Source organism: Lactuca sativa, chromosome 8 (genome assembly GCF_002870075.4).
Source record: "Lactuca sativa cultivar Salinas chromosome 8, Lsat_Salinas_v11, whole genome shotgun sequence".
Taxonomy (NCBI): Eukaryota; Viridiplantae; Streptophyta; class Magnoliopsida; order Asterales; family Asteraceae; genus Lactuca; species Lactuca sativa.
Window position 1 is genome coordinate 178,004,831 of NC_056630.2, and position 25,150 is coordinate 178,029,980.

Here is a 25,150-nt window from a genome sequence, read left to right on the forward strand (position 1 = left end):
TAAGTGCTATATTGATATTGGTAGCTCGGGGAGCTAGTGGAGCAGCAGTTCAGAGAGAGTTGTCAGACAGCGGCCAGAGGGATTACCAGCAAGTTCAACAGTACCAGGTGAGTTTCCCTTTGTGTGAATGGGTCTAAGGCCACAATGTCGGCCCATGTAGATATGAGTAGGAAGATCCAAGGGTTAGCCCTAGGCACTATATGCCAATATGATATTTAGGACCAAGGTCCATTGATAGAGGGCGGGTGCCCAAGGAATGGTTTGCATGATAGAGTATACTTGTTGTCTGTGTGATAGTTGTATGTGCCTGGTAGGGTGGTGAGTGTGGGCGAGGTCCCGTATCTCACCAATAGAAGAGGGTGGACGGTGTACCACATCTCATTAGCAGCAGAGCAGGGGCGAGGCCCAAGTTAGGGAAAGAGTGAGTGTGGGCTGAGCCCGTATCTCACTATCAGTAGGAGCGTGGACGGGGTTCCATGACTCATCAATAGCAGGACAAGGGCGAGGCCTTAGGACAGGATCCATTAGCATATGTTTAGCTTATGTGTTGCGATATGTTTATGTGCTATTATATGTTAGCGGGCGAGGCCCGGTGACAGGCGAGCCCTAAGTGAAACAGATCTGTATCCGAGCGGGGCTCGAAGCCAGGCGGGGCCTGGAGCGGCGGGGCCGTTGTGGCCGGCGAGGCTCGAGATAGCGGGCGAGGCCCGAAATAGCGGGCGTGGCCCAGTATATATTGTATGTGATTATGTAGGGTATGTGGTAGGTTGGGGAACTCACTAAGCTTCGTGTTTACGGTTTTCAGTTTTGGTTTCAGGTGCTTCCGATAGTGGAGGGAAGAGCTCGGGGGGATCGCATGGCACACACCATTGATTAGTCAGTCTGGGATGTTTTACTCTGATAATGAAAATATGTTTTGGAAATGATACTCTAAATTCATGTTATGACTTATGATATGTTTTATGAATATGGCTTTGGTAATAATTTAAAGAAAATTTTTGGTATGGATTTTTGGGACGTTACAAGTTGGTATCAGATCCTTGGTTTGAGGGATTCGGACGTACTCTCGGGTGTGTCTGAACTCAAACTAAGGGATTGGTCTAAAAGTTTTCAAAACGAAAAGACAGTTTTGTAAAAAGAGTTTTTAGAAATGAAGCAGTTTTAGAAAAGCGAAAAGAATTCAGAAAGAAAAGAATTTTGATAAGAGAAAAGGGTGTGGTGCATGCAATCAGCCGAGCTCAAGTAAGTACCCCAAAATACCCATGCAATTTTATGTTATGATTATTAGTTAGTAGAACAACATGCTAGATTTGGACTAAGGATCTAGGGAGGATGCCTTATGTGCCTGTTATATGTGCTTTGAGTTGCATGATAGTGCTGATTAGACAGTAGTAGGATAGCCTGTTTAGGTTATGCCTAAGTTTATGAGCTTATGTCGCATGCTAGTGCAGATTCTTGACAGTAGTAGGATAGCCTGCTTACTTTGTGCATTGTGGGATTCCGAGTGATGAGAGTTAGCCATTAGGTGAATACGTCACGCCACATGTGATCAAGGTTGAATAATCTCAGAGTGTTGGATTTGGCCCTATTGCCCAGCTCTTGTCTGAGTCCAACCATTGTAGGGACGAGTCTTTACTCGAAGGATTATCTGAGCCTCGTCACATGTGATGGTATTTAGGTGATGGCTAATTGGCATCACAAGGAGGCCTTCAGCAGATGAGGACTAGTTTGAGTTGAGTCAGAGGTTTCCCTAGGGTAAGCCTAGGATGAGATAGTACTGGGAGCAGTAGTAGTAGAAAAAGAGACCTGGTGGAGTCGAAGCAGTTCTTGAGGAAAGTACAGATAGATGTGGAAGGTAGTATGGGCCCGTACTACTGAACGCATAGGATCTGTACTCGATTCAAGAAAGGCCGAGATGAGACCGGGAAAATTGTAGTGTGTGTATGATCCCTTAGCAGGGATGAGTATTCTGATAGTTATTGTGTTATGTTTTCAGCATCGTGGCATTGCGAGAGAGACCAGTGGGAAGATCAGGCGCCGGAGAGGGATCAGGCTCGGGTTCAGGGGCCAAGCAGCTCAAGGAGCGGATGAGGGAGTTGATATCAGCTGAGGTTACACGCAATATCCTAGATCAGACTCCTGTGATCTTTGGCACGGTCAAGGAGGGTATACTGGAGATCTTGGATGAGAGGCTGGGATCCTTTCGTATTGAGATAATGGCTTTGATGGGAGCGCGTACTATGACATTTCAAGAGTTTAGAGCTTGCGGAGCGCTAGATTATCATGGGGCTAGGGACCCCATCACTAGTAGCAGATGGTTGGGCGATGTTGCCAATGCGTTCCGTACGAGCCGGTGTCCCGAGGGGGACAAGGTCAGACTCGCCTCCTGTCTTCTAAAGGACAGAGCGGGGGATTGGTGGGAGGAGGTTGGTCATGCCATTGGTGATGATGCCACGTTGGACGCGATGACATGGAGCGATTTCTCGACCAGGTTCAGGGTTGAGTTTTCGCCGATTATTGAGGTGCAGCAGTTGGCACGGGAGTTTCAGGATTTGATGCAGACTACTGAGACTGTGGCGGAGATCACCGCCAAGTTCAGGGAGAGGGCCCTTCTTGTTCCGCAGTATGTCGCGGATGAGGAAATGAAGTGTAGCACCTGATTCCTGGTATGTATTCGTGATTATTAAATCTCTTTATTTTGCACAATTAGCCTTGGACTCGGCGAGTTGAGGGACTGACTCGCCGAGTAGAAGCGGGACTAGACGCGGGATTTACTCGGTCTACTCGGCGAGTAGGTCCGATGGACTCGGCGAGTAGACCCTGTTTGGACTTAAACCCTAACCCGGGTGTTTGCACCCTATTTAATCGATCTAACCCAGCCTCCACTTCCCTTAGCACTCCCAAAGACCTGTAGAACGAAACCCTAGCCTCCTTTGTGTCCTTGTGGGTGATTGTTAACATTTTGAAGGTGATTTGGGGCTTGGGAGAAGAAGTAGAAGATTGAAGAGTGCAAGAAGGGAAGGAGATCCGGAATCTACTCTGTGAAAGGCCTCCATTCAGGTAGAAAAGACCCTAACTTGATCTTTAGCTCGTTAGTCCCCTTTTTGTCCCTAAGAAAAGAGGTTTTAAGCCCTAAAAACCTAAATCTCTATGTGTTTATGGCTAATGTTCTGCAAGAACTTCGGATGTGGACCTTTTGGACTTCATAGTAGCATAAAGTCTCTGTGGTTGAGGTAGTGGAAGTCCCCAATGAGCATAGGACCTCTTGTATAGCTTGGAAGTGCATGTTTGAGCTCATAGGGCCATGCATGCACATAAAGTTTACAACTTTACGTGGTAAATGAACCCTAGGACCATGGATCTGTGGTCTGGAAGTGTTGCATGTCCTAGATCTGGCCTACTCAGGAAGTGGGTCGAAGGACTCGGCGAGTCCCAAGGTGGAACTCGGCGAGTTCTATGAAGATGGTCGTCGACTCGGCGAGTTGGATGAACAAACTCGGCGAGTCCTATGAAGATTGCCTGGAACTTGCCGAGTAGTTCTTCAAACTCGGCGAGTAATATGAACATCCACAGAACACGAGGGGTTTAAGTGTCAAAGGCTCAACCCTTCGTACCTGTGCACGGAATTAACCGTATAACGTAATCCCGAAACCCCCAAACCCTCGAATGGGGTGTTTTGGTGTGGATTGGAAGAAAGCAGAGGACCTGCACGAGGAACTCGGCGAGTTGCTTGCAGGACTCGGCGAGTTGGTACTCGAGTCGGCCCCAAAGTCCCGGATAGTGAGTCACGGGTGACTCAGTGAGTGAAAGAGGGACCTAGTGAGTGGGACCGGATCAGCGAGAGATGGACTCGGCGAGTTGCTCTCTGGACTCGGCGAGTCCAGTCAACTGGAAGCTGACTTTGACCTGGTCTTTGACTTGGTGAAGGGTAAAAGGGTCATTTTACCCTAAGAACATCTAGCGTGTTTGACTGATCGTTTTGTGGAAATTACAGTCGAGGGACGTTAGCAGCAGCAGTAGACAGCCAGTTCCCATACAGACCAGCAGCCTATTCGAGGTGAGTTACCTTCCAGTAGCGGTGGGTCTAAGGCCACAATGCCGACCCACCAGTAGGACACGTATGATAGATGATTGTCTTTGTGATATCATCTAGGTTGCTACTACCTGATATGTTATATGATAGCATGATATGTTGTATGTGATAGTAGTCGAGTTCGGTTGTTAGGACCGAAGGGTAGTCAGACACCCCAGATACGTCTGACAGTATGTGATGATATGTTTGCATGCTGGCTTGTTATGTTATATGCGATAAAGGTAGTATGAGGGGACCAGTCCCTGTGTTCGGTTGTCAGGATCGAAGGGTAGTTCAGGCGCCCCAGATATGTCTGATAGTATGTTTATGTTATGATATATGTGATAGTAGCAGTAGGGGGTGGAATAGTCCCCGAGGGTCGGTTGTTAGGACCGACGGGTAGTCAGCACCCCAGAATGGCTTGACATGGGTAGTCAGCACCCCAGAATGGCTTGACACGGGTAGGACGACACCCCAGAACGGCCGTACCGGGTAGTCAGGCACCCCAGAATAGCCTGGCAGTATGCGTGTTAATTGTTTGTATGATATGTGGTACGATGGGGGAACTCACTAAGCTTTGTGCTTACAGTTTATGGTTTTGGTTTCAGGTACCTCTTCGTCGAAGGGGAAGGAGCCGGCGCGGTAGCGGCACATCATGCACACACACGGATTTCCGCACTTACGAGATTCTCTGGGATTTATACTCTGATATTATGATGATTGTATGATTTGATTTTTAGACAAGGCTTACGTTTTGTTATGGTTGATCAATCAATGTTTTTAACAATTAATGTTTCTCTAAAGTAATTTTTTTAAAATGAAATTTTTGGACGTAAAATTTGGGACGTTACATGAAGAAGGCCCGATATCACGAGATGTTGAGGGCTGACATCAGGGAGTTCGTGAGCAGGTCCGGCTATAAGACGCTGGAAGATATGATCTCTCGGGCTAGAGAGAGGGAGATTGATTTGGAGCAGATCCGGAAGAGGAAGACGGATGAGGTTCAGGTAGCCATAGGTTCCAGCAAAAGGCCCAAGGGGTCAGATTCGAGATCGAGGGATTACCAGAGTCGCGGCCGATGCGGGAGGTGTGGCAGGATGCACAAGGGTGCATGTAGGAGTGGTAGTGGTGGGGATTCGGGTTGCTTCAAGTGCAGCCAGACTGGTCATCTTAGTAGGGATTGTACTACTACCACCACACAGGGATCAGATTTGATATGTTTCCACTGCAGTCAGCGGGGCCACAAGAAGGCCCAGTGCCCCAGTTTGTTTTCGGTAGGACGGGTGATAGCACCTGCCCCTGCAACTTTGAGGATCACAGACGGCCGTCAGGGCCGAGCAGAGGCGCCTGCGATAGGAGGCAGGGCTTTTCAGATGACTACCATGGAGACACGAGCAGCTCCGGACGTTGCAGGTATGTGTCTTCCGTTTTCTGCTTTCTCTGTTCATGATTATATTGTTATGGTTCTGCATCGTTTGTGGTATAAGTATTTTAGAATTTAGCGGCTTGCTTGCGACTTAGTTATATACCATCTGCATACCTTGTATAATAAAGTGGTAGTTAAGGGGGTGGTGCCTTAGGGAAGTAGGTTACTTAGGATGAAGTAACTATAGCATGCTTGTGTGGAACTCAGTAATGACCCGCTGGATTCAGAAAGGTATTATTGAGTGATGGATCGGTTAGGTCCCTAGCTATGGCAAGTTTGGTTCATCAGCAGATTGTTTGTGGTATAGCAGAGAAGATTGGGAATCCTTCTCAAGCATTGAACAGTGAGGTATAAGCAGGATCAAAGTGGGGGAGAAACCTCCGAGTGTACAATGGTAAGAGCGCGCAGATCCAGGATGAGTACACGACATCTGAGAAGGAAAAGAAGTAGCACAACGATGGATGGGTTGATGAGTTCAGGGTTGGGAGTTTGAGAAACTTCCCAACAGTTAGATCATGTAATCAAGATGGTTGGTATCTGGTTGGAATCTCAGGATGGAGGATCGCCTGCAGGACTCGAAAGAGTTGGAATGAGGATTTTGAGAACGGTAGCATGGGATGCTTTCGTGTTAATAGTCAGTGGCAGCGTCAGCATGTAGAGCATGGTAGAGCGGTGGGAGAGCCGCAACATTTTGCGTCAGCAAGCCAGAGGTGGAAGGTGTTGTAAGACTACGGGGTAGCCGTAGCGTTCACTAGTAGTCAGTGAGTATGGAAGGAGTTGTAAGACTGCGGGTAAGCCGTAGCATTCCCTAGCAGCTTAGTTAGGGAGTATGGGCGGAGGCCCGTATCTCATAGTTAGCGGAGTTGGGGCAAGGCCCTTACCTCCTAGTGATCCAGGTAGGAACCAGGAATGGGTAGTGGATGAGAATAGTATGGAGCTTGCCTGCATAGCCCTAGAGAGGTGAGACCTTGAGAAAGGCCGCTCCAGGATGTAGTTGGGTGAGACCCGTGGGCGAGGCCCGTTTGAGAGTAGCAGTATAGGTGAGACCTGAGAGCAGGGTTGCTCAGTAGTATAGTCGGGTGGGACCCGTGGGCGAGGCCCGTGAGTTTTAATAATACAGGTGGGACCTGGTAAGGACCTTAGGGCCAAGTTATGGGATCGAGGATCCCAGGACGTGTAGCCCCAGAATGGCAAAATAGAGGGGGCGGTATTAGGTAGCCTAAGTTTCCTCGGAAGTCGCTGGGAGCGACTAGAAGTTTGTGTTGGGGCTAGCGATCGGTGGGAGCCGGTAATCCAAATGTTGATAGATCAGTAGGGACCAGGGTGGTCTCGGTTCATCCGGAAGGCAGAAAAGGGACAGCAGAAATTTTCAATCAGAGGCAGTGATGATAAGCAGTCTATGGTGGAATACAATTAGTTGATCGAGAGGTGCTATGCACATCACAACTGGTTGGATAATCTCAGAGGGAAGGGTTTGACCCTGTTGTGCAGCTCTCATCTGAGTCTAACCATTGCAGGGATGAATCTTTTACTCGAAGGATTATCCGGACCATTAGCTGGGAGGGGTGCTCAACACTAAGTTATAGCAGTGAAAAGTGTCCAGTGGAGACTGGCGGTAACGACCCGTACTGGAGGAAGCGGGAGTAATGGATTTGGTGAAGGATAGGACCTTCACAGTGATAAAGGAAGTAGTTGGTTATGGAACGTTGCCTTGGGAGGCCAGAACAAGGTAAAAGGGGTGAACCCCCTAGGGTGTCCAGCATAAGTACTCGGGGAGTACCAGAAGGTTTGTCAGTCGAGTAAGTTGTGTTTCCAGGATATTAAGGGTTAGGCTTAACCCGAGAATATTATCCGCAACGATTAATGTTAGTCAGAATGATCGGGCAGAAGGCTAGCAAAGGTAGTCAGCGGGTGTTAGGTTTCCCAGACAGAGTGTAGGAGGCAGATCAGAGGTCAGTTGGCCATAGCGAACTTCGAGGACGAAGTTTAGTTTAAGTGGGGGAGAGTTGTAACACTCAAAATCACAAAAGGCCAAGAAAGTAAAGAAAACCCTAAGTCAAAGGGTCAACTCGTCGAGTCCAAGGAAGAACTCGACGAGTCAGAGCGGGATCCAGGGGATCGATTAAGTAACCGACTCGGCGAGTCGGCAAAGAGGACTCAGCGAGTCCGGTCTGAAGAGGGGAACCCTAAATCCAGGACTTTGTGCACTATTTAAGCATCTCATTCTCTCCCTTAGGGCTCCTTATAGCCTCTCTTATCCAGAATACGAAACCCTAAGCCTCCATTGTTGCACATTCAAGCTTTCTTGCCATTTTGGGTGATTTGAAGGAAGAAGGTAGAAGGGAACCATTGGGGATTCAAGGATTGGAAGTAGATCCAGAGTTTGTGGGATTTTTAGAGCATTTGAAGGTAATGAGTCGCTACCTTCACTCTTTTGCATATAGATCAACCTTTAACATGAGATTTGGGGCTTTAAGGGCAAGTTTAAGAACCATTTCGAGTTAGAAGCCCAGATCTGAAGTTGCTACTTCATATCTAAGTGTATCTTGGCCTAGAGAATCATAAAGCATCAGTCTATGGGTTGATTGTAAAGCCTCCTTGTCTTAAACCCTAGTTTATAGTGTTTTGATCCTAGATCTCCTTAGCTACACATAAAGTTTGCCACTTTACGTGAGGAATAGGCTTTAAAAGAGTGGATCTGCAGTTTGGAGTCCATGCATGACTCAAAAGCCTCTGTATATTTGAAGGATAGAATAGACTCGGCGAGTCCTTCGAGTGGACTCGGCGAGTAGTATGAAGATGGAGATGAACTCGACGAGTTGGATGAACAACTCGGCGAGTCTGTTGAAGATTTCCTTGGACTTGACAAGTCTGTTCTTGGACTCGGCGAGTCAAGTCGCAAACCTTAAACCCTTCGAGTTAAGACTCAGATCAGTGAGTTGAGTGGGGACTCAGTGAGTTGGACAGGACAGGACTCGGAAATCGGTAGACTCGGCGAGTCAGGGGCTGACTCGGCGAGTCGAGTCACGAATGAAAGGATTCTGAGCGTATGAACTCGGCGAGTCAGTAGGCAGACTCGGCGAGTAGGGTTGACCTGGAAGGTTAACTTTGACCAGGACTTTGACTTTGACCAGAGTGGACTTAGTTGACTTTCGGAGGACAGTTAGACTAAGTGCTATATTGATATTGGTAGCTCGGGGAGCTAGTGGAGTAGCAGTTCAGAGAGAGTTGTCAGACAGCGGCCAGAGGGATTACCAGCAAGTTCAGCAGTACCAGGTGTGTTTCCCTTTGTGTGAATGGGTCTAAGTCCACAATGCCGACCCATGTAGATATGAGTAGGAAGACCCAGGGGTTAGCCCTAGGCATTGTATGCCAGTATGATATTTAGGACCAAGGTCCATTGATAGAGGGTGGGTGCCCAAGGAATGGTTTGCATGATAGAGTAGACTTGTTGTCTGTGTGATAGTTGTATGTGCCTGGTAGGGTGGTGAGTGTGGGCGAGGTCCCGTATCTCACCAATAGCAGAGGGTGGACGGTGTACCACATCTCATTAGCAGCAGAGCAGAGGAGAGGCCCAAGTTAGGGAAAGAGTGAGTGTGGGTTGGGCCCGTATCTCACTATCAGTAGGAGCGTGGACGGGGTTCCATGACTCATCAATAGCAGGACAAGGGCGACGCCCAAGGTAGGCGAGGCCTTAGGACAGGATCTATTAGCATATGTTTAGCTTATGTGTTGTGATATGTTTATGTGCTATTATATGTTAGCGAGCGAGGCCCGGTGACAGGCGAGGCCTAAGTGAAACATATCTGTATCCGAGCGGGGCTCGAAGCCAGGCGGGGCTTGTAGCGGCGAGGCCCAAAATAGCGAGCGTGGCCCAGTATATGTTGTATGTGATTATGCATGATATGTGGTAGGTTGGGGAACTCACTAAGCTTTGTGATTATGGTTTTCAGTTTTGGTTTCAGGTGCTTCCGGTAGCGGAGGGAAGAGCTCGGGGTGATCGCATGGCACACACCATTGATTAGTCAGCCTGGGATGTTTTACTCTGATAATGAAAATATGTTTTGGAAATGATACTCTGAATTCATGTTATGACTTATGATATGTTTTCTGAATATGGCTTTGGTAATGATTTAAAGAAAATTTTTGGTACGAATTTTTGGGACGTTACACCATGAATAGTGTAGCCTATAGGTTTCTTGTGTTTAAATCACATGTTGATGATTTCCATAACCAAACCATCATGGAATCAGCAGGGGCTGAATTCTTTGAAAATATTTTTCCTTTTAAGGATAAAGGGAAAGAGGTTACCTGCTCTAGAAAAAGACCTCTAGATGATGGACTAAATGATACCATTCCAGACAAAAGTTTACAATCAAATGAAGAGAGTTCTTCTAAGGTTGAAGAAGAGAACTTAGAACCTAAAAGAAGCAAACGGGGCAAAATTGCCAAAGATTTTGGACCTGATTACATGACCTATGTAGTGAATAAAGAACCACAAACTTATAAGGATGCTATGGATTCTTCTGAATCTCCCTTTTGGAAAGAGGCAATCAAAAGTGAGATTGACTCCATTATGCAGAATAACACTTGGAAATTGGTAGATTTGCCAATTGGGCAAAAACCAATTGGCCACAAATGGATATTCAAGAAGAAGTTTAGACATGATGGTACCATTGAGAAATACAAAACTCGTTTAGTAGCTAAAGGGTATCGTCAAAAGGAAGGTCAAGACTTTTTTGACACCTACTCACCTGTTACAAGAATTACATCAATTCGCACATTAATTGCAATTGCAGCCATTCATAATTTGGAAATACACCAAATGGATGTGAAAACTGCCTTCTTGTATGGTGAATTAGACGAAGAGATATATATGAATCTGATGGGTTTTTAGTCATAAGAACATCCTATGTGCTCATACAAACCATAATTCTTAGATCTAGGTTTCTCTATTGTACACGCAATTTATCCAAGACTATAAACCCTAGATCTAGAATATGATAATCAATATGACATATAATTAGGGTTTAGATCATACCTTGATTGTTATATGGCAATAACAATCCCAATTCCTCCTTGTATTGACTTTAGAAAGCTTAGAGTCACAAATGTCACTCCTCTAATGGTTCACAAACACCAAGAGCAAGAGGATGAAGAGGAGAGAGGATGGAGGCTGCCTAAAAACATGTGAAGCCCTAGAAGGATGCTTAGCCACGTTTTTGGGTCATAAGGGGTCTATATATAGTGAGGCTATTAGGGTTATCTAACAAGGAAACCCTAATCTGGATGCTTAAGCCTTAAGCAACCCATGGATTCCTTTCCTTAAGGGCTTTGTACGATTTCTTATGGGCTTCCCCATAGAATTCGTCCACTCCTTAATATAAGGCAATCCATGGCCCAAATTGCAGTTATCTTATAATTACAATTCCAGTCCCTTAAGTTTAATTAATCTCTTTTAGTCACAAAACTAATTACCAATTAATTATTGACTAATATTAATTAAACAATATGATTTCTCCTTTAATATATTATTCTAATAATATATTAATAAATCATATTTAATCATTTCTCTCCATAATTCATCCTATCAAGTTGCTTTGGTGAAGGCAACCCAAAATGACCATGTACCATCGGGTCAAGTACATACCAAAATAGTTACGGACTTAGACACTAATCCAACAGTCTCCCACTTGGATAAGTCTAATAACTATTATGCATATGACTTCAGATCCTGATCTGCAATCGTAGCTTTCCAAAGCCACTGTCAACTCTGATCCTATCAGATACGCGTGTCCTTAGATAAGGGATCATATATTCCTCCATTCTAGATATCGTATGAGATATGATTTCTAATCATTCTCTTTGTACTATTTCTCGATTTCCGATTTATGACGACTGACTAATTGAACAAATCAAATTAGCCCTAGCCCGGCCGAGCATTTACGTTTGTCATCACTAAATCATTGAGGGGCCCAAAGATATCGCTTTTATCCCACTTTGGATAAAAGGAACGGATAAACTTTTATTCAATGCTCGCTTGCACTTACTCACCGAATCACACACAACAATATGTTTTATGACACCAAGTTACTGGTGTGTTTACATATTATCAATGTGCAACCGATTTGGAAGATACAACTCACACATCTTGGTTTCAAGAATATAAGATGTTATCGTCTCACCAATCACTCGTGACATAATCCATGGAGTGATCCAAGTGAGCGTGGGTTTAATCCAATGCTCAAATTCATATTCATAAGCACTCATGAACGTTGTAGTAAACATTTGCTTATGTCTAATACTCTTTTAGACATTCCACACACCAATTCATGACAGTCTTCATTCATACCTACTTCCAACATATGAACGAATGTGGCCCGTTCGAATAATTTGATTGTTCTTAACCAATTAAATTATTCAGGAAGTCAAAACATGCAAAGTGAAACACAAGAATAATACTAATCCCATATGGCCTCAAACCTTTGAGCATAAATAAAACACCTTTTATTTACCACCATATTGATTACTCATTATTTTTCGTTTCGGGTAATCAACTTCTTACTTGAATTATTACACTTGTCCCATGCTCCTAGCATGCACATAATGTTTACCTATGGTTCTTACTTTGTGAAATAGATCAAATTGAACACATTTCCAATCATACTCATTTCATAACTCTGAATCCTTTTCACAAGTGAAAGAATATTTAATTCTTGCTACTTATGGAATATGTTAGATTCTAACATTTTATGCAACGATCCTTGTGTAATGTCACTTCACTAAAGTCACAATGACTATTGCCAATGAAATTACAAAGTCCTCTATCGGAGATTTTTACAAGACAATTCCTTAGATATGATGTCTCTCACTTAAAGTACATTCCTTTGAACATCCTTTTGCATAAAAGTTTCTAATCTAGACATAGATTTTCAATATTCAATTCCCAATATGGACACGTTGTCATATTTTCCATATGACAACTCATTCTTAATAGAATCTTATCTATTCATAATAATGTCAATATGGTCCATCCAATATGGAAACATTTCCATATTTTCCAATACTATACTTCCAACTACTCACAAGCGGCCAATCCTCGATGAACTTTGGATTGTCCTTTGATAGTTGTTTAATTATTTTAGTCAAAACCGATTCTAGTCCCTTTTCCCTCTAAATGCGCTAGACATTTGTAAAATTTTAGAATGGTCAAATATTAAAGCATTTGCAATCGATCCTATACCCGAAGCGTATGGGACACGATGCATAATGTCTTACATAAAGATTTGATACTTTATCAATCTTCTGCCATAATGTTTTATTTGCTATGTTCTCAAAATTCGAATTGTGAAGAGGAATGCCGTAATCATAATCGAAATTTTGAGAACGCACTATGTACCTTTGACTAAATTTATTAACATTCCACAACCTAAGCCTTTAGATTTGAAATGAAGCATAATATTATCTCCCTTAATTATAGCAAAACAACTTTACCACTCTTGCGACTTTGCAAAGTATAACTCTTGTTTTCTATAATTAATATTGCTAACTTGCAATACTTGCCATAATAATCATACAATCATAACTTTTATGCTCCTACTATCATGATAACACTTATGCTCCCACTAGCTTTGACATGTATTCAGAAACCAGCTTAATTTCCAGAAAAACAATACTTATTGAATTTCTTAAGTTCTTGTTTTCTAATACTTAGTGCTTTGATAATCTTTTATCAAGGCTTCTTAAATTTATACACATTTGCCATAGATAGCTCATATGTGTGTCTAAACAATTCAGACTAATTGCCTAATCTCACAATTCGAATCATGGAAAGGGATACCGTAACCATAATCGAATTCGAGAATACAATTTCACAATCATTATCTTCTTAAAATCTCTATTAGTGAAAGAATTTCCTCACAGTCATTTTCATGAAGGAGGGAATCTTATGACACTTAGATTTTAATGATGTATGTGTTCCTATCCATGTGAATTTGTCAAAACCAAAGTTTACGACAAATTCAAACTCATATGGACCGAACTTCCTTAATCTTGATTTCTTGCCTTATGGTAGTACAGCTGCCCACCATGTCTTCCAAGTAGTTAAGCAACTCACCTTTTTCCTATCAATGTACTTTTCATTTATCAAGGTCCTTGCCTTTTATACATTCAAATGAGAACTCATAGGACTCACATGCATAATTAACTCAATTTGGAACAACATAGAAACAAAATAATGTCAACAAGATAGGTTGTAAACCTCAACTCGTGTGCTAGTGATGATCGATAAGGTTTATTTGATTTGTTCTTGAAACCTTTCAAGACCATTAAGACTCCCACTGACTCCTTGACATATAAGATTCTCTTGTCAATAAACATTTCTTGACAAACAAATATTCAAGAGTTAGTGTAGCTTTTATCAAAACATTTCATAAATTGGTCCTAGTTGGTCTTTGTCTTATCCAAGACATCACAACTTTCCACATTTGATGAATGTTATAAACCTTCTTAATACTTATCCACTCAATGTCACAATCTTAAATCTAAGACTTGTTTTGGAACGAAGTATGATTTACTTCTTGATTTAACCATTTCTTCAATTCTTGATTCCTCTTCTTAGACATACAATTGTACTAAGACTCACTTAGAGGATCAATTGAGATATGGTTCTTAATCATTAAGACCTATCATAAAGCATAAACGCTACTCTCCCTTCTTCTTAGAATGGAGAAACTTTTATCTTTCTGCCTACTTGATTCTTCTTATTCGTTTTGCTATTGATTTAAACCCTTTTAATCAATTCACAATTACACTTAATCTTATAAGTGTAATCATATTTACTAAACCATTAGTAAATTATGACGAATATCTTTACTCTTGTGGTGGACTTAATTAATACGCAACTTTGTGTGCTCGATCTCCTAGTCCTTCACTTGACACTTTGTCAATGAATTAGTCTAATTTCCAAATATGAAATTTCTCATTCATCGTGCAACCAAGTTGCATGATTCCAAGTTTCTGTCCAATTGAAACTTGAGCGATGAGAAACTCTCCCTATTTGGTAAATTCTCAACATTTCCACAAACAACATAATTAAGAATCAAATCCATTATTGCTAATATTAGAAACATTCAAACATTAATTTTTCATACATGCCATTGCAAGGATAAATAAATAAATAAAATCAAAATTTATTTTATTGCGGAAAAAATCTGTCCTTACAATGCAATTCATTGAAAAACTATGCTAATACATATTTCTTAGCAATTCTATTCTAACTCTAAGTAGTAGCTCAAGAATCTAATCTTCAAGTAATGCGATCGAAATCCATTTCTTCACGGTTAGATTTTTCTCACTTCTTCCCTTAAGCTTCCTTTCTTTTCTTTGATCCTACAAAACATCAATTGTAATCTTATCACATTATGTATTAAGAATATAGAATAGAAGCTTAAAAGGGTTAGTCAATGGATTTTACCTAAAGCAGAGCCATACGTTTCGACTCTCCCATCTATTAGGTAAATGGGGCAGCTTCATCTCCAATGCCTTTTTCTCTTGGCAATAAAAGCAAATTGACTCTTTTGGAACATGACATGGAACTACTTCAGACATTGCCTTTCTCTTATGATCAAACTTTTCGATCATAGCATGTCTTTCGTTGCCATTGTCTATATCCATAGAGGTCTTGAAGGCAGATTCACCAATCAACTTTGCTTTTCTATTGCGCCAAACTATTGCTGATTCAGCAGCAATAAGCATATAGGTGAGATCTATAAGGGTCACGTCGCGGTTCATCATATAGTACTCTCTTACGAACTCACTATATGAGTTAGGAAGTGACTGAAGAACCCAATCAACAGCCATTTCCTCACAGACAACGGATCCCAACATTCTTAACCTATCAATGTGTGACTTCATCCCTAGGACGTGTGCACACACCGACTTTCCTTCTTTTGTTTACTTGCCAAAAGGGCTTGAGTGATCTTGAACTTTTCAAGCCTTTGAACTTGTGGGTTAGGGAGAATAATTGGAGGAGGTGGAGGAAGTGAAGCATGATTTCTTGTTCCTCGATCGAATCGTGGAATACCATCTTTATGTGGAATGCTTGTTCCACGGGATTTGGGAAGACCATAGTTGTCGAACTTTGACATCTACAAAACGGGAGAAAACGAATTCAAGTTAGTTGATTGATTGAGTCCTTAGTAAATCACCCAAATGAGATACTAAGGCTAGGACCCAACACAATATCCTACAACTCGGGAGAGGGATGCCGTAACCCAAATTGCAGAACATTTGAAGGTAAGTGAATGACGATTCACTAATTTCCACCATGAAAAACGAAAAAGAAATTTAAGTTTTAAATCTATGAAAACTACTAGATCCTTTGAGATTCATTGAACATTTCAATGGCATGTTTAAATCTCGATATGCCCCTCTTGTTTTTGACTGGGATGTCGATGATCACAAAGCGGGTGTGAATAACCATGCAAACTACATGGTGCCCCCACATGTTACAGTCACCTATTCGATGTGCCGGTTAACCATACACGCTCCACCGAACTATGACAAACATTGAGTCACCCTTTGCTACCTTTGCTTAGAACCATTTAGTGTGCCGGTAAACCACACACGCTCCACTAACGTCTTCGCAAGGGCACAAAGTGTAATTTCATGGAATTGCATCAATTCACTTTTGCCTAAGTAACTAAGATTGGGAATTTGTAAAACATTTAGTTACTTTTGTAATTCATTATAATTATAATGGAAGGTTTAGTCCTATCCTACCCGTTCGGCTAACGACCCTCCACTAGTCAAGAGTGCGGTGGGTAAGAGTGGATACCCATTCAACCGCCATTTTATAGGCAATTTCCTTAAACACCCCTTATAGACCAGCTTCGTGAATGAGGCCTACTAACGGTAAGACTGACTTTTACTCATACATATATATAATGTTAGACTTTTAATGTTATATATAGTATAGGGTGTATTTTACACTTTTATAAATACTAGGTGGTCAAATTTAATAATTATACATTTAATCCAATTAAATTGTAAACCAAGACTTTTACGGATTTATTAAACCTCTTTTAATTATACACCTTAATTAATTAATAAAACGATAAGGGTGTGATTTGAACTTTTTCAAAACAATACTAGGGTTTTAGAATTTAACATTCCTAATTAAACTTTTAATCAACTTTTAGATTCCAAAACTAGAGGGCAAGTTTTGAAACATTTCAAAACATTAGGGTTTAGAATTTAAATATACATCAAAATTAAACAATTAATCAAAATTTAAATTCCAAAACTTGAGGGCAAGTTTTGAAACCTTTTTTCAAAACATTAGGGTTTCAACTATTTAAATTTCAAAACAACAAAACTTTTCGGTTCAAATTTAAACTATAAAACCTAAAGGGAAAAATATGAAACTTTTCATAATACAAGGATCAAATAATCAAATAATCTAAATTAACAATTAATCACATAATTATCCATATTTGATTTATTTAACGATTTCTTGCAAAACAATTCACCAATTTAATCAAAATAATTAATCAATTATCACATAAGGAAACAAATATTTTATTAATTGATAAATATCTTCAATTAGATCAAGAATATACTCATATATATATATATATATATATATATATATATATATATATATATATATATATATATATATATATCAAAAAATCGGATTAATATTGATCTAATATGATAAGGCAACTATCCTTAAGCAAAAACAACAAGAAATCCCGGTTTTCCCTCCTTCTGATCAGCCGACTCGTCGAGTCAGGCATGGACTCGTCGAGTCAGCATGAACTCGGCGAGTTCATCTATGGACTCGGCGAGTTCAGCAAGCAGAACCACAAAAAACGAATTTTTTCAACATACAAGGCATCAATACAATAGAAACCAATCTAGACTCTGATACCACTGATGGGTTTTTAGTCATAAGAACATCCTATGTGCTCATACAAACCCTAATGCTTGGATCTAGGTTTCTCTATTGTACATGCAAGTTATCCAAGACTATAAACCCTAGATCTAGAATATGATAATCAATATGACATATAATTAGGGTTTAGATCATACCTTGATTGTTATATAGCAATAACAATCCCAATTCCTCCTTGTACTGACTTTAGAAAGCTTAGAGTCACAAATGTCACTCCTCTAATGGTTCACAAACACCAAGAGCAAGAGGAAGAAGAGGAGAGAGGATGGAGGCTGCCCAAAAATGTGTGAAACCCTAGAAGGATGCTTAGCCACGTTTTTGGGTCATAAGGGGTCTATATATAGTGAGACTATTAGGGTTATCTAACAAGGAAACCCTAATTTGGATGCTTAAGCCTTAAGCAACCCATGGATTCCTTTCCTTAAGGGCTTTGGACGATTTCTTATGGGCTTCCCCATAGAATTCATCCACTCCTTAATATAAGGCAATCCATGGCCCAAATTGCAATTATCTTATAATTACAATTCCAGTCCCTTAAGTTTAATTAATATCTTTTAGTCACAAAACTAATTACCAATTAATTATTGACTAATATTAATTAAACAATATGATTTCTCCTTTAATATATTATTCTAATAATATATTAATAAATCATATTTAATCGTTTCTCTCCATAATTCATCATATCAAGTTGCTTTGGTGAAGGCAACCCAAAAGGACCATGCATCATCGGGTCAAGTACATACCAAAATAGTTATGGACTTAGACACTAGTCCAACAGAATCAACCTGAAGGGTTTGTGGTTAAAGGTCAAGAAAACAAAGTCTGTAAGTTAGTTATATCACTTTATGGACTAAAACAGGCTCCAAAGCAATGACATGAGAAGTTTGACAACACATTACTCTTTAATGGATTTAGAATAAATGAATGTGATAAATGTGTTTATGTCAAACAATACAAGAATGCTTGTGTCATCATATGCTTCTATGTGGATGATATGCTTATAATAGGTACTAATTTGGATGTGATCAATCAAACCAAGAAAATGTTACACTCCTCCTTTTCCACGAAGGACTTGGGAGTAGTAGATACGATCCTTGGTGTAAGAGTTCAAAGAAGACTAGATGGTTATACTCTTACTCAATCCCATTATATTGAAAGCGTACTCAAGAAGTTTGGACACCATGATGACAAGTCGGTTGTCACCCCATTTGATGCTTCTAGTAATCTAAAGAAGAATAAAGGTGATAGTGTAGCTCAGTTAGAATATACTCAAGTTCTTGGTAGCTTAATGTATATTATAAATTGTACAAGACTAGACTTGGCATATAGTGTAAGTAGATTGAGTCGCTACTCCCACAATCCTGGGAAAGATCATTGGTATGCATTAGTGAGACTGCTTAGATATTTAAAGCATACAATGAATTACAGACTGCATTACACAAAATATCCTCCTGTTCTTGAAGGGTACTGTGATGCAAATTGGATTTCCAATACTTCAGAGGCAAAATCCACAAGTGGATATGTGTTCACTCTTGGTGGAGCTGCTAACTCTTGGAAATCATCTAAGCAAACTGTGAATACGCGTTCTACAATGGAAGAAGAGTTTTTTGCTTTAGACAAAGCTGCTGAAGAAGCTGAATGGCTTAAAAGCTTCCTAGAAGGTATTCCTTTGTGGCCTCAACCTGCTACTGCCATTGTCATACATTGTGATAGTATGACTGCTCTTACTAGAGCACAAAGTCATATATACAATGGCAAGTCGAGACACATTAGGCGCAAACATATTAAAATAAGAGACTTGTTGAAGAATGGAATCATTTCCATTAGTTACATAAAGTCAAAGGAAAATATAGATGTTCCCTTGACAAAAGGCCTTAGTAGAGAACAAGTTCTCTTCACATCGACGGGAATGGACTTAAAGCTAACACAATGAGTCACCACTTGGCGGAAACCTAACCTAGCAACATTGGAGATCCCATGGTCTAGGTTCAATAGGACAACTAGTTGGGGAAGACTCAAAGAAGCACTAACACAAAGGTATGCTCACTCCTATGATATTTATTTTGTGTTTTCCGTTGATGATATAGGGATGAATTCTTTATTCTTAATAATGCTGATAGCTTTTATAGTGGAATAGTACGGATCGTTCCAGATTACCATTACCTATGTGAGATGGATGTGAGGTCGCATCTTTGGGAGCTGATATGGCTAAGCTCTCTAAAAGTCTCATGAAGAAAGGATTGTTCATGACCGTAAAGAACACAACGGTAAGAAATGAACCATGTTTATATATGATATGTGTGATACCTCTTGTCTTGATTCTACTATACAAAGTGGTTAGTTCAAGACTCTAGTTCACTACCCATAAAGTAGATCCAAGTAGTACTCACTATGAAAGGTTCAAGTTTTACAACACCTATTCAGATGCATGTCATATCTTACTTCCCTTATTTGAATATCAAAGTTCACTTATTTTCTATTCAAATGTGGGGTATTCTTGGAGTTTGAATAGAAAATGAGGTGTATTGTTGGAACTTTGCTCTACAAAATTACAATGTGAGACTTATCCCACATTGGTGGAAGAGAAAACATTTTCCCACATTATAAGTCTTGTCCCACTCATTTAATCAAATGGATCAAGTAATGGGTTAAGCATATTGGGTTTGAGTTGTGGTGTTGGACTAGTCAAATTGGGCTAGTAGTAGGCTTGTATTATTAAATATTAATGGTCAAAGATAGGGCCTTGGGCTCTTCTTGACTAAATAATTTTTTTATATATATAATCCGAAATTATTTAGTCATTAATTTAATAATTTTTTTATATATATAATCCGAAATTATTTAGTCATTAATTAATTTTTTATTTATTCAGTGCAAAACAAATTCTGTTAAATAAAAGATTAACTGCAAACAGTTTTTGGCAGTTAATTTTGGTTGGTGGTTTACAACCACCATTGGAAGCCTATAAATGAAGGAATTCAGACAAAATTTGAATGCTAACGATACACAAACACTTTCTCTCAAAAATCGTTTATTTTTTCCAAAGGAATCATGGTGAACTTCGACAGATTCAAGAATTGTTCTTGAACTGGATTGTTGTATCCTCAAGACAGACCCATTTCAGGGAAATTTCTGTCTTAGGACACTACAAAGCAGGCCTCAATCTCTACAATTTTGTGATTGTATTTTCTATGTAATCATCGTACAAGTATGTTTTCTTTAAATTGATTCTTGTATATTATATATATCTGAATTTCGTTTGTTTTATTTCAATTACTTTTGTTGATTGTATACTTGTGACACATACATGACCACCTTTTATGGTCATTTTGATGCAAATTAATTATATCATAATATTACAACTACAGAAAGTTAACTATGTAACAAAGCTCCTAAATTTTTTGTTTTTGATAATGTAGCCGTTAGAAGAATTGTTGAAAACTAAAGGAGTTAAGGACGTAAAAAAAAACTTATACATATAATAGGGCGAATCCAAATACATCCGTTTAAATATATTATAAATTATTATAACAAGGTGGGATACTTGGCATCGAGGAAGTCCCTGAGAATCTTGGCGGATTTCTGGCCTCCCATGTTGGATTTCAAGCCACAAAATATGATTAATAGGAACTCACAAATATATGTACGTGAATTTGATCAAAAAATATAACTCTCACTCTTGGGTTATGAATGTATATACATAAGGTAAAGGAGCTAAAATCATACTTCTATTATAATAATGAAACAAAACAGGTTACAAACAAAAAAAAAAGTTAAACAAAAAAAAAACACCATATTTATTAAGATGTGCTAGCACAAAATCAAAGGTGGTCAGGGAGGATGTATAGTATATATGATTAGGTTTCATGGCTTATTCCTTCCACCAATTATCTTAAGAGATAAAGTTGGATCAATTGTTGATTGTGTCAAATCAGGAATGGGTTGCACATATCCACTAATAAGCACATCAGATTCTATCTGCAATTAATTTATCAAGTTTGTTTAAAATGAATTCTACATATCAATGAAAGCACATTTGCAATATAAAACCAACCTGCTCATAAGAAACATCACTTAACTCCAAAGCCTGTGTCATTTCAACCATCCCAAGTTCCCCAACTGGAGAAGGCGCATTCCTTCCTCCAATTATCTTAGGAGCAACAAAAGCATGCACCTACATCATAATTTTACCCAATTATAGAATTCTACTTTCAAACAAATTAAACTGAAACTGAAAGATCATATATATAGTTTCATACACCTTGTGTATGACACCCGATAAAATAGCTGATGCCGATAATGTCCCTCCACATTCCCACAACACTGAAAGATACCCACGATCATAAAGATATTCCGCAACTTTTTTAGGGTTAAAAACGTCAAATTCCACTACTTCAACCCCTTTTGAGGCAAGAAACTTCTGAAAACTTCTTCTTGCGCCTCTATGAGTGACAACTATTGTGGGCACATCTCTAACATCCCAAAGATTTGCAACCTCGGGAAGATCAAGTGTTTGTGACATAACAATTCGTGTAGGTAAATGAGCACCACCATTTCTTGGAGTTAAACGCGGATCTATTTATATATTTCAAAAAACTTTTACTAAATACTTTAGAAGTATTTATTTATAATTAACTAGGTGACAATAATTAAAGTTTCATACTATCTTTGCGTAGTGTATTTCCTCCTACAATAACCACATCGCTTCTACCACGTAACTCAAAGACTCGTGATCTTGACTTTTCGTTGCTTATCCATAATGAATGTCCACTACTAGTAGCAATTTTTCCTGTTAAAAAATTTGGATAAAATGGAGCAAATGCAACGTTTTGATTTTACAAAACAACATGTATCATCACTAAAACTCACCATCAAGGGTCATGGCGTACTTTAAAACAGAGAATGGGAGTTGAAACGCTGATCTATATAGCAAAGGGGCGTTGACAACAAGACATGATTTCAGAGCATCCTAGAAGAATTAACGTAGTATAAGATTGAATAACAACAAATTAGAAAGAAAGAAAAGAAACATGTGAGAATGCTAAAGATTTATACAATACGTACCTCCATGGAGACACCTCTTATATCTTCCCCAAGAACATCAACCTGTAGTCCTTCACTTCGCAATGTTTGAATAGCATTTCCACGAAGATGTTGCAATGGATTTCTGATCCCAATTACAACTCTGGTAATTCCAGCCTAAGGATTATGATTATTAAGCATGTAGATTTGAACAAATTATTGTAGACTATTGTAGTATAATGTGAAATGAAGCAATGACAAAAACCTTAATAAAAGCAGATAGAGAGGTGTTATCGTTGTTGCAGTCTTCAGGTTCCATATTGACATAAGCAGTGGCGCCTCTGCAGTACTCTCCGGCGGCCTCCACCGCCTGGACCTCCGCCGGTTTCGTCCCTTGAGCGTAAAGGTATCCTTCTCCGAAAACTTTGCTGTTTTTTGCTATCACGCAGCCAAAGTTAGGATGCGGCGAGGTGAAACCGGCAGACAGGTCTGATAACTCGGCGGCGCGTTTTACATACGACGCATCAAGCGCGTGGTGGTGTTGTTCGTTGTAATTCATAACAGCGTTGGCCTTGAACTTCATTGGGGCAGAAAACCCCATTGTCATCGACATCGACATTGCCACGGCAGATCAGAGATTACGAGTTTCTGTGGCGGTGATCAGATTACTCGATGGGCGGCGCGTTTCACATTTTATGTTCAATAAATAATAAATACGGCACTTATCATGTCATACCGTATAAACACAGCACTAATCATGCATCTGCAACAATGCGAACCTTACATTATAGAGTAAATTACACAAATGGTCCCTATGGTTTAGGGTAATTTGTGCGTTTGGTCTAGGGATGATAGTTAAAACTGGAAAACCGGACCAGAACCGGAATCGGACCGGAACCGGAACCGTTAGAACCGGAATATATAGAACCGGTTCCGGGTTTAAAAATTGTCTTTATCCGGGTTCCGGGTAATCCGGGATTGGGTCCATCGGGTCCGGGTAAACCGGGTCTAAAAACCGGAACCGGTATTAGGAACCGAAACCACTTTTAGGGCCGGAACCGGTTTTTGTGAAACGTTTAAAAAATGCATATCTTATTCGTTTCAACTCCGATTGATATGTGGTTTTTTCTAACATGTACTTTAGAGTTTGTACATGATTTTAGACTATAAATTTGTCATTTTTAGTTATATATTCATCGATTTACAGTCCTCCAAAGTCGAGATATCAAAGCTGGAAGTTTTTAGTTTTTCAGTTTTTTTGTATTCGGTGAAAGTTTCAAAACATGCATATCTAATTCGTTTGAACTCCGATTGACATGTGGTTTTTTTCAACTTGTAGTTTACATTTTGTACATGAGTTTAGACTATGATTTTGTCATTTTTGGTTTAATATTCAATGATTTACAGTCCTACGAAGTCGGGATATCAAAACTAAAATTTTTTAACTTTTCAGCTATTTGTTTTTGTACTTTGTATTCTGTGAAAATGTTAACACATGCATATCTTATTTGTTTAAAGTCGGATTGACATGCGGTTTTTTCCAGAGTGTATTTTAGAGTTTGTACATGATTTTAGACTATAATTTTTTTAATTTTGGTTTCATATTCAATGAGTTACAGTCCCCCAAAGTTGTGATATCAATATGAAAATTTTCAAAGTTCAACCCACGAAGTAGTAAGTAATTAGCAAAAAATTCCGGTTTTTTCGGGTTTTCCGGTTCTAAACCCACTTTATCCGGTTTCAACCTACCCACTTTGATGTTTTCGGGTTTTCCGGTTCTATACCCACTTTACCCGGTACCGTACCCGGAACCGAACCGGAACCGGTTCCTATATACCGGTCCGGTTTCCGGTTCTAAAAAATCTCGTTAACCGGTTTCGGGTTTTCCGGGTCCGGGTCCATCCGTTCCGGGTTTAGACCCACTTTCATCCCTAGTTTGGTCCCTAACTTATTTTTTTAACTCGGAAGGTCCTTACTGTTTGTTTTTGTTACACGATTGGTCCCTGTCTTACCTAAAAAAAAAACTATTTTGCCCTTGATTTTTTAAAATATTTAAATAAACACACCCCAACCCCAACCCCAACCCCGTCACCTTACCTTACCTATCTCACAATTTTTTCCTATTTAAATAATAGTCCTTTTAGGTAAGACAGGGACCAATCGCATAACAGAAACAAATAGTAGGGACCAAGCGCGTAACAAAAACAAACAGTAGGGACTTCTCGAGTTAAAAAAATAAGTTATGGACCAAACGTACAAATTAGCACAAACCATAGGACCATTCGTGTAATTTACTCTACATAATATATAATATATTAAGAGTAAATTACATTAATGGTCCTTGTGGTTTGGAGTAACTCGTAAGTTTAATCCCTAACTTTTATTTTTAATTTGGACCATCTTATGGTTTGTTTTTGCTTATGGTTGTCGTCATGAGTTCCTCCCCCAAACAATATTCGTCAACAAGCTCATAAGCTCTTGGGTTTTAGTAGTCGCTTGGTATAGCCAACTCCGACCGCTACAACCCCTCTTCTTCCAGATATCGTGTCGCCGACCCCAATTTCGCCGGAAACACTGCAATTGTTAAAAGAAGGAAACGTCGAGTTTGAAATGGTGTTGAAGTTGAATTTGAAGTTAACAGGTAACGCCGGCGGTGATGCTTTGAGAA

The 25,150-nt window shown here is 39.9% G+C and overlaps 1 protein-coding gene across 1 annotated transcript; it reads right to left on the reverse strand.

Moving 5' to 3' along the window:
* Positions 1 to 20,901: 20,901 nt before the first annotated feature.
* Positions 20,902 to 23,190, reverse strand: LOC111885757 (riboflavin biosynthesis protein PYRR, chloroplastic). The gene is made up of 7 exons (XM_023881998.3): positions 22,748 to 23,190; positions 22,525 to 22,659; positions 22,330 to 22,429; positions 22,124 to 22,249; positions 21,722 to 22,035; positions 21,515 to 21,634; positions 20,902 to 21,438 (listed from the first exon to the last, which is right to left on the reverse strand). The coding sequence occupies exons 1-7, from the start codon at positions 23,099 to 23,101 to the stop codon at positions 21,325 to 21,327; spliced, it is 1,263 nt and encodes a 420-aa protein (XP_023737766.1). The 5' UTR covers positions 23,102 to 23,190; the 3' UTR covers positions 20,902 to 21,324.
* Between the last annotated feature and the right edge of the window lie 1,960 nt (positions 23,191 to 25,150).

Bases quoted from the DNA above. Each gene is read 5' to 3' on its own strand.
- LOC111885757 (XM_023881998.3), bottom strand. From the start codon at position 23,101: ATGTCGATGTCGATGACAATGGGGTTTTCTGCCCCAATGAAGTTCAAG. The intron at 22,430-22,524 runs GTACGTATTGTA...TAATTCTTCTAG, and splicing joins TAAGAGGTGTCTCCATGGAG to GATGCTCTGAAATCATGTCT. The intron at 21,635-21,721 runs GTGTATGAAACT...ATTATGATGTAG, and splicing joins TATCGGGTGTCATACACAAG to GTGCATGCTTTTGTTGCTCC.